General features: G+C 31.6%; 2 protein-coding genes across 3 annotated transcripts; both read left to right on the top strand.

Annotated features, from left to right (window-relative positions):
* Positions 1-1,425: 1,425 nt before the first annotated feature.
* Positions 1,426-2,952, top strand: LOC111290583 (putative aquaporin TIP-type RB7-5A). The gene is made up of 3 exons (XM_022881939.2): positions 1,426-1,639; positions 1,752-2,002; positions 2,452-2,952. The coding sequence occupies exons 1-3, from the start codon at positions 1,513-1,515 to the stop codon at positions 2,824-2,826; spliced, it is 753 nt and encodes a 250-aa protein (XP_022737674.2). The 5' UTR covers positions 1,426-1,512; the 3' UTR covers positions 2,827-2,952.
* A 983-nt stretch (positions 2,953-3,935) lies between these two features.
* LOC111291458 (3-hydroxyisobutyryl-CoA hydrolase-like protein 1, mitochondrial) lies at positions 3,936-7,924 on the top strand. 2 transcript variants are annotated; one of them, XM_089767631.1, is made up of 14 exons: positions 3,936-4,235; positions 4,333-4,413; positions 4,505-4,573; positions 4,708-4,771; positions 4,972-5,090; positions 5,366-5,449; positions 5,884-5,968; positions 6,147-6,232; positions 6,341-6,462; positions 6,571-6,631; positions 6,811-6,909; positions 6,996-7,097; positions 7,173-7,214; positions 7,303-7,924. In XM_089767631.1, exons 1-14 carry the CDS (start codon positions 4,077-4,079, stop codon positions 7,426-7,428), a joined length of 1,299 nt encoding a protein of 432 aa, XP_089623757.1. In that variant the 5' UTR covers positions 3,936-4,076; the 3' UTR covers positions 7,429-7,924. The 2 variants fall into 2 exon arrangements, with proteins under 2 accessions (XP_089623757.1, XP_089623758.1); XM_089767632.1 differs by having other exon boundaries at positions 3,939-4,235; positions 5,011-5,090.
* Positions 7,925-9,851: the final 1,927 nt, after the last annotated feature.

Genomic DNA, 9,851 nt, shown 5'->3' with positions numbered 1-9,851 from the left:
ACTTGGTCCCAACAAAATGCTTGCTTTTTGCCTACTTGAGGCTGGGATTTAATTTATAGTGACAAGACTGAAGGATGCATTTGGTGATCAATTTTGTCTTGCTTGAAAACCCTTTTTTTTCCCTCTATTTTGAATAAAACAAAGGCTAGGCATTATTGCATCCAATCAAAATGATGTTAGAAAAACATTAAACTTTGCAATTAACAAAATTTCAAGCTAAAGAGATTTCCACCATGGAAGAGGGCAATAAAAGGCACAATGCTAAACCACTTCCACTAGTTAGCCACCCTAGACATAAAAAATACTGCTTCAAAGCGCTCCAAAAATTTCTTTCTCAAATAAACTTTGAAATCTATCCACATTTTATTTTATTCTAGTCTTCGTAAGCCTAATAAAATAATTATCATTATGATGATCACTTTGCAAATTCATGGATAAATTTCAAGCTAAAGAGATTTCCACCATGGCAGAGAGCAATAAAAGGCACAATGCTAAAGCATTTCCACTAGCTAGTCAACCTAGACATAAAAAATACTGCTTCAAAGCGCTCCAAAAAATTTCTTTCTCAAAGAAACTTTGAAATCTATCCACATTTTATTTTATTCTTGTGTTCGTAAGCCTAATAAAATAATTATCACTATGATGATCACTTTGCAAATTCATGGATAAATTAATTAATTTCTTATTCTTTCATTGATCACGAGAAAACTAATTAAACAATTTGATTTTTAGAGATTATCTAATTAAATTACAACCCCAACAACAAATTCATGTACAAAAACTCTAATTAACTTGCGACGACCACTGATATAAGCTATGAAGATATTGATGTTTGGCGCATGTGATAAAATGTCGGTAGAATCAATCTAAGTTTAAAATTTAAATTTCAATATTTATAATTTTTTTATTTTATTTGTAATTTTTTTATTAGTTTTTTTTTTCTTTTCATGACAAAATACATAAATGATAAATCCTAAGGTCCCTAGCTAGCACATTAAACTCCCTCTAATTATTTTTAAACATAATCATTGGCATTATTGTTCGAGCAACCTCGCAATTTGTATTTAATAAAGCTAGGAGGAAAATGACATCGGACCTCTAGCAATAATGTAAAGGAGCATACTTTCATAATATTCCATAGCAAACACACTTATCCTTCAGAGTTTTTAAAAGGAAACCATTGTCTATTTCTTCATAAATTACTAGTTAAGTCAGTTGTCTTATGCTCATAATTCCTATATAATTTATCATAAGACGGTTGGTCGGTTGCCAATCGGACGGTGCCAGTCACTCCTGTAGGTCCCATAGTCGGTGCCGGCGATGGCTCTTTTTTCTTAACCTACTAGCTAATAAGCTTTCTATCTATCGATAAATATATATATATATATATATATATATATATATATATAAATTGTAAACTCACCCAAAGAAAAGCGTAGAGAGGCACAGGTTTCTGGTTTCTCAGTGTTGAGCTCAGTTTCTGAATCTTCCTCTTTGTTTTTGTGAGCCAAAATGGTTAAGTTAGCTTTCGGTAGCTTTGGTGATTCTTCCAGTGTTGGGTCCCTCAAGGCTTACTTGTCTGAATTCATTGCCACCTTGCTTTTTGTCTTTGCTGGTGTTGGATCGGCTATTGCTTATGGCAAGAGTGCAAAATTAATCTCCGTCCTTGAAACTAAAAATAACAAGATTGTGTATGGATAAATTTTTTTGAGATGTAGCTAACTAAAATTGTTTTTTATTTTTTTTTATAGGCAAGCTCACGTCCGATGCAGCTCTAGACTCACCAGGCCTTGTGGCCATAGCTGTGGCTCATGCATTTGCCTTATTTGTTGGGGTATCCATTGCAGCCAATATCTCTGGTGGCCATTTAAACCCAGCCGTCACCTTTGGACTGGCCGTTGGAGGCAACATCACCATCTTAACTGGCTTTTTCTACTGGATTGCCCAATGCCTTGGCTCCATTGTTGCTTGCCTTCTTCTCCAGTTTGTTACTAACGGATTGGTAGGGAATTGAAGAACTTAATTATAGCAAGTAAAAACTTAAAATGGTTTCTATATTACAATCACAAAGGAAAAAAAAAATCAGTCAATTAAAATTCGATCCTTGTGAAAAGTACCAAAAAAATAAAATTTTGAATGCATCAAATTGATACGAAAGAGTATGCTTTAAAATTTTTTTTTTTAATCAGTCATAAAAGGAATTAAGCTTAGTAAAAACAAGAAAAATACCTTTTACAAGGATAAAAAAAAGTCACTTTTTTTTTTTGTTCTTTGATGAGAAATGAGAACTGATCTTAAGTTTTGAGAAAGTTTTAAAATTAACGGGCTAGGTCTAAGGTCAAGTCAAAGAACGAATTTTTGGGCTGAACCTGCCCTATTATTGTTGACTTTTCTTCAGACCAGACTAAAGTTCTAATTTACTCGAATTCTTCAATGGTTTGAATCTTGCAGAGCATACCAACCCACAGCGTTGCTTCAGGAATGAACGCTCTTGAAGGCCTTGTAATGGAGATTGTGATAACATTTGCCCTAGTGTACACCGTATATGCCACGGCGGCTGACCCCAGGAAAGGTTCTCTAGGAATAATCGCACCCATTGCAATTGGTTTTATCGTTGGTGCTAACATTTTAGCCGCAGGTCCATTCAGTGGTGGTTCAATGAACCCAGCCCGTTCCTTTGGACCAGCTGTTGTCAGTGGAAACTTCACTGATAATTGGATCTATTGGGTTGGCCCGTTGATTGGAGGAGGGTTAGCTGGGCTGATCTATGGTGACATTTTTATTGGGTCATATTCCCCATCCCCAGCTTCTGACGATTATGCTTAATTGTGATGCTTTGGTTTCTTCTGCATACGGGATTTGGCTTTGGGTGTTTTCATGACTGGAAAAAAGAACTTGTACTTGTTAATAAGGAAATGTAAATAAACCTATTTGGCTTTATGGATATTTCGATTACCAATCTTCTTTTGTCTAATTTCTTTTTCATGTTTTACACCATGGAAAACTATTTCATGCTTAAGGAGTTAAAATATTTCATCAGTGTATCAGACAGGGAAATTTTAACTATTTTCGAAGTTGCTGAGCTCTTTAATGGAGGAGGTCGGTGAAATGTGTGAAAACTAGAAAACACAGTTAAAATTGAATTCAAAAGGAGAAGAACGGAGAAGGAGGCATTCTTAATTGCATTTTAAGAGAATGCAACATAAGATGCGGTTCGTCAAGTATATATATATTTGTTTGACTTTCCGTCCTTGGGCTGTGTGTTTTAATTATGTATTATATATTTGTTGCATTGTTTCCAACGCTAATTAAAATTTGACTTTTGACTTTCTGTGGCTTAATTAAACGCATGAAAAACAAAGATAAAAGCATGAAGGAACCAAAATTTGACTTTAATATTGAAGTTCAATAAGTAATGCCTAGCTCTGTCCTTGGGCTGTGCGTTTTAATTCTGTATATATATATATATATATATATATATATATGAATATATATATATATATATATTTGTTGCATTGTTTCCAACGCTGATTAAAATTTGATTTTTGACTTTCTGTGGCTTAATTAAACGCATGAAAAACCAAGATAAAAGCATGAAGGAACCAATTTTGACTTTAATATTGAAGTTCTATACGTACATCATGGTATGGTTGATTTTTTTGGTAATCAGGTTGCAAGGATTGAACTTAGTTACTAAAACAAAGAATCTAATAATAACATATGTGTATTCCTTTGACTATGATAACAATGATATTCATGATTCATGTTTTGAGGAATGTAGACAAATCTTTTCCAAGAATGGATAAATTAGACAAGAAAAAACTTGGAATCTTGCTTGGAGCATGGAACCTAACTAGTTATATTTGAGAGTTTACGTTCTAATCCTGTTCCTTTCTCTTTCTGTTCCCAAAAATGTTCACACTGTTGAAAGGGAGAGTAGTGGTCAATCCCTTTGGGAAAGAGAAAATGATTATGATTTGTTTGGTAAGGGGAAAAATTATTATTCACGTGGCAATTAAATTAAATGAATTACTTTAGCAATGCAAATGAACCATAGACATATACAGCAGTAGCAAATGCAGGCAAGACAAACTCAAGAAATCTCAAAGGAAACAGCTAGCAAGATGCAAAGCTTCAAAATATTGAGTCGTTCTTTCAACAAGCATCGTGGTTTTGCCTCATTTACCAGAAGCCTGTGCTCTGTCGTCAACAGCTCTGGCAATTGTGACAACTTGGTGAGCTTTTGAAGAACAATGGCTTCTATTTGTTGCTTACAATTGAAAGGGCAACTAAAGCAGTGGATAACCAGCAAATTTTCCCTTTTTTTTAAAGGTATTGGTTGAAGAGCAAGCTAGTTCACGAACTGTCATACTTAACAGATCCCATGTCCTTAATGCTCTTACTACTCCGATGGTTTGTTCATTTTTTACCATTTTCTTTTCTTTTTATTTTATTATCAAAAGTATATACCATTAATATTTTCATTTTTAAAACTTACTATCAGGGACTTCTTCTTAATAAATTATATGAATCCTGGGAAAGCGACCCTAGTGTTGATTTTGTTGTACTCAAGGTAAGTCCACAGCTGTAAGAAACTTTTTTTTTTTTGGCTTTCTAGTAATGCATTTTTTCTATTAACAGAAAGGAAATTTTTTCCTAAATTTATCCGAGCAAACTTGGTCACCTTTTTTTTTTTTGTTTTCGAAGGGAAATGGCAGGGCGTTTTGTTCTGGAGGAGATGTCGTCAAGCTGTATCAATTAATAAATGAAGGTGAGAAAGTTTAGAACATTCTAAAATGAGATCTAAAAAATATATTTTAGCGGATAACATTAGAAAATTATTCAAACATATTTAATTTACTCTATGGAATTGCATGATAACCTTATCCAAAGGTTTTAACTTTGAACTTACATCTCCGAATTGAAATCCATTTTCTATAATTGAAATACGGGAAGATTTGATTCGTGCAGCCAACAATCTTGTAACGATGGTTTTACTGTATACTTCAGGAAGAGTGGAAGAATGTAAAGAATGTTTCAGGACATTTTACAGATTCATGTACCTCTTAGGTACATATTTGAAGCCGCATGTGAGTCTACTATTCTTTCTGATTTAACAAGTAAATAAAGTATAAACATCAAAATCTGCATCGGTATTTGGACTTCTCCACGACAATTTGTATTTTTAATTGCCTGATTTTTTTGTCACTAGATTTTGCCTGGGAAAATGTTTTCCATTTACAGATTTGGTGACTCTAGTCTCAAGTCTCACCCTTCAGTTCTTTAGAAGTTAGTTTGAGGCTTGAATCTCCTGTACTATAGTTACTATAATGTTTCATTTTAAATTCTTTTTTGATGCAAATAGGTGGCTATCTTGGATGGCATTACAATGGGAGGAGGTGCAGGGATTTCAGTTCATGGTTCATATCGTGTTGCGACAGATAAGACCGTATGTACTCAGGACATATACTTTATGAATCAATTAATCTAGGAAATCAAAGGAGACATCAAAGTCTATAATAGGAATGTTAAGAAATCAATTTTTTTGTAAAAGTTTCCCAGTATCTCTAGCTGTCCAACTAGCAACTAGATTACTAGATTATCCGATCTAACTAATTTACAATGCTGTTTCTACCTTTAACAAGACTCTGATACCATCCACAATCACTTTACAATGCTTAACACTTGGTGAGGCCTTAAAAAGCATTAAGTACTTTCTTAAAATTTGATTCAATTATAATCTCTTTTCTATCAAAGTTAAGCTGTCTTTCTCCTAGCCTACGTCAAGGCAATTATTGTCTGTGCATTTATCTTAGTTTCAGTTACCTTTTCATCAGCTAGTTTAGTTGTTAATACAATCTGTCTCACAAAAGATAAATGCAGGTTTTTGGTATTCCTGAAGTCCTGATTGGTTTCCATCCTGATGCCGGGGCTTCTTATTATCTCTCACGCCTGCCAGGTTACTTAGGTAGGCTCTTAAGTTTGCACACCATTCAAGTTTAGACCACCTTTTGAGTAAGGTGTTATTAAACCATTTGAACCAGATGCTTTTACACTGATGGAAGATTTGCATCAGCACAAACTTCATAACATTTCTGATATTTCTTGCTGCCGTATAACAAAAATGTACTGCATTTTCATCACAGGTGAATATCTGGCTCTGACTGCTGATACAATTACCGGAGAAGAAATGTTTGCTTGTGGACTTGCAACTCACTATTCATTGAGCACAGTTTGTCCATCTTCTGAACCTTATCTCTTGTTGATAAGTACCAAGTATTGACTGTCCAATTTTAGCCCGGTAATCTGTTAAGACTTTTCTTCTTTGTCTAATAACCAGACGCTTCCTGTAATCGAAAAGCAACTCAGTACATTATCTACAAAAGACTTTTCTGCCATGGAAACTTTTCTGACTAGATATAGTGATCCCAAATGTCCCAATTCAAGCAGTATTCTTCACAGGTTTATATGCATACCAACGTTTTTTTTTTTTTTTTAATTATACTAAAATTCGATTTCTAATTTCTGTACATAGCATGTTGTAATTCACTTTGCCATTACGACATTCAGGATGGAGATGCTAAACAAATGTTTTGGTCATGGCATGGTTGAGGAAATTATTAATGCTTTGGTAAGACTAAATTAAATACTTAATTATTGAAGGATTTGCAAAAAACCAGAAACCATTACAATAATAATTAAGGACAGGCTGGTTATCCCACCTCCACTTGGTTTTCTGTTAGTTTAGTAGTAAAATTTTACAAACTGAATCTGTGTCAATAGTTCATAACAACTAGTTAATCTTTTCAGGAGGCTGAAGCAGCTAGATCAAAAGACAACTGGTGTATTTCAACCTTGAAGAAACTAAAAGCAGCTCCACCATTGAGCTTGAAGGTTTCCTTAAGATCTGTAAGACCTGCTCCAACTAACTCTAGAAATGTAGTAATTGCCCGAGTCACAGCCTATTAATGGTTGATTAACGGACCATATAACAGATACGAGAAGGCAGATTCCAAAATCTGGAGCAATGTCTTGCCCGCGAGTATCAGATGACCCTTCAAGCTATCACCAGACAGATCTCCAATGACTTCTCGGAGGTACAAAATAAAACTTGGTTCCTTCAAAATTGGTACTGTAACTTTCTATTGACCCCATTTTATGCTCGATGTTAGGGAGTTCGGGCACGATTAGTGGATAAATGTTTTGCACCAAAGGTATTCTCCGATTTTCATTTTCTAAACTGATAAATTTTTTACAAACAACAATTTTGCTAGTGCACTGATTACCTGACATTGCATGCAGTGGGATCCATCCCGTCTGGAGAAAGTGTCTGAAGATATGGTTGACGCATATTTTTCTCCCCTTAACGCGTATGAGCCTGAACTAGAGTTATCTGTGAACTTCCAAGAAGCTAGCCTGACTTGTTAGGCATGTCTCATGTGTTTAGCTGCAGTCAAGTTGGGCAGAGACAGGGCATTTAATTCCAATAATGCAAGCTGTGACCTGTTTGATCTTATTTTGCGGATATGTAATAGAACATTTTTTTCAGTGTTAAGTTCCTCGGGCTATTTAAAAATTGAAAGTTCATTATTAAAGAAACATCAGTAGAAACCAATTACTCAATTCCAAAACCAGATGGAAGCATTGTAATTCCAGATGCGAGACATGGTCCTTAGTTCCGAGTTCTTACAAACTTTATTTGATCCCAAGTCCCATGCGCATGCAAATGGTGGAGAATAACTTTTTATCAAATCTTTTTTTTTTTTCTTTTCCTATGGAATGGGTGTTCATTCCTTTGATAACCTTTAGAATACTTTTGAGCTGGAACCTGGTTTGGCCATTGGTTAAATCATGGATGGGAACTGAAAAAGGTTTTTGTTAGTGCGTCTCTTTTTGAAAGGCAAGCAAGTGGTGGAAGATGACACATTTTTTTGCAGCCAACTACTTTTTCTATTTCATTTGCCCATTTTCTTTTCATTGATACACTTTAATTTGGATACACGTAAAAGATAAAAGGTTATCTTTACAACAAAATCTTGCTGCTATAATTTATCCATATTCAAGTTTAGTGTTGGTAATGTTTGGTATGGGTGATCGTTTCAAAACGTACGGTGATAAAATTATAATATTTGATAAGTATTTAATGATTTTATAAGGAGGTAATCTTAAATCATTTAGAGTAATTTGTCTTGAATAATGATCTAATTCTCATAAAAAAAATAAGAAACATTATTATTAAGATGAAGTGATATGTAAATTTTATAATAATTAATATTATTCATTTAATATGTGAATTAAAAGATTAATTTCTTCTAAAATTATAATTATTTTATATTGTAATTTTTTATATTTTCAAATTAAAATTCATTATGACAAATTCAAAATAATTTTTGTATTTTTTAAATATTTATATATAAAATAATCTTTTTATTTTTCTTTTATTATAAACTTAATTAATTAATTTTATTTTTTAATTCAATTTTCTTCACATAATTTATTTATAAAAATTAATTTATCTATCAACAAATTTATTTATTTATTTGTATTTTATTATAAAACAAATAAAATATTATTAATTTTTTACAAATTGTTATCTTTAAACAACATTAAAACCATTATTTTATAATTATTATAATATGTATGATTATTTTCATATTTTTAAAAAATAATATTTGATTTTTAATAATATCAAATACTATGATATTTGATTTTTAAGAATCGATAATTGTTAACTAAATAAAATAATTTTAAATCTCGATCAATAAAATCACTTTAACAATAAGATCTCTTTGGTAATTATAATATTATAATAATTTTATAAAAGATATCAAATGTTAATTTGAGAAAAATAATTGAGTTCGATATTAGACATAATTAAATTTAAGCTAAGTTTCGTATTCAATTTCTTTTATATAAAAAAATTTAAGTGAAGGAAGATTATTCCGTTTTAAATTAGGGAAAACGGAAACTTCAACGAAAGTTTACATCGAACTTATAGATTTAATCTTAAATCTTTAGAATCTTTTCAATTACAAAAATTTTTGTCAATGGCAGCTCAAGAGAAAAATATAAAAGTTACATGCAAGAGGTAGCTTTCATTGGCAAAAATTGATCAGTAATATCTATTCTTGTTATATGCTATATATTTGTTCGTGTAGGTATGTATACGTGATGAACATGCCTTTTCGCATAACACAAAGACAAAATCATATTAATTTCAATTTTGATTTTTTTTAATTTTAAAAAAGAAAGACTTGAATTCAAATTATTAGAAATTTTTTTTAAAATCATAAAAAATAATCTCACATTAAAAAGGGAAATGATAAGACATTCATTTAAATTAAAAGTAGTAAAATTCACTATAGCTATACTTAAGTGGTTAATGGAGCTTGAGCTTGATTGATTAAGTTTGTCCAAAAATAGACGGATAGTTAATTCTATAAAAACACAAATAGATATATTTGTTCAAATCGGTAATTATTATTATTTAAAAATAGATAATTTTTGTTTATTCAAATAGATAGTTTCTGTCTATTTAAAATAAACAGTTATATATATATATATATAGGATAAATGAACACTTAATTGTTTATATAAAACTCATCTGATTTTTTTAAAAAAATATATACAAAAACAAATTTCAAAACTCTTCTTCTTTTTCATTAAATTTCAGATTTCCTTTCATAAAGTTTTGCTATAGAAAATTTTATAAAAGTTTAGTAATATTGTAATATGTCAGTAATTGCTCGATAAATTAATTTTATTAGTGTAGAACATGATTAGTTATTGAGTTTCATTATATCCTTGAGGTTTATCGATTGCAATTTTTTTACATTCTTATTGAGTAAACA

The sequence above is a fragment of the Durio zibethinus genome, chromosome 11 (assembly GCF_047325235.1).
Source record: "Durio zibethinus cultivar Kanyao isolate XHJ-2024 chromosome 11, ASM4732523v1, whole genome shotgun sequence".
Classification (NCBI taxonomy): Eukaryota; Viridiplantae; Streptophyta; class Magnoliopsida; order Malvales; family Malvaceae; genus Durio; species Durio zibethinus.
The sequence above is the reverse complement of the archived record's forward strand: the minus strand, read 5'-3'. Positions and strand labels throughout refer to the sequence as shown.

Excerpts from the sequence above, each read along its gene's own strand:
- LOC111290583 (XM_022881939.2), top strand. The coding sequence starts at position 1,513 with ATGGTTAAGTTAGCTTTCGGTAGCTTTGGTGATTCTTCCAGTGTTGGG. Across the intron at positions 1,640-1,751 it reads TGGATCGGCTATTGCTTATG|GCAAGCTCACGTCCGATGCA; the intron begins GCAAGAGTGCAA and ends TTTTTTTTATAG. Across the intron at positions 2,003-2,451 it reads AGTTTGTTACTAACGGATTG|AGCATACCAACCCACAGCGT; the intron begins GTAGGGAATTGA and ends TGAATCTTGCAG.
- LOC111291458 (XM_089767631.1), top strand. The coding sequence starts at position 4,077 with ATGCAGGCAAGACAAACTCAAGAAATCTCAAAGGAAACAGCTAGCAAG. Across the intron at positions 5,969-6,146 it reads ACGCCTGCCAGGTTACTTAG|GTGAATATCTGGCTCTGACT; the intron begins GTAGGCTCTTAA and ends TTTTCATCACAG. Across the intron at positions 6,632-6,810 it reads AGGAAATTATTAATGCTTTG|GAGGCTGAAGCAGCTAGATC; the intron begins GTAAGACTAAAT and ends TAATCTTTTCAG.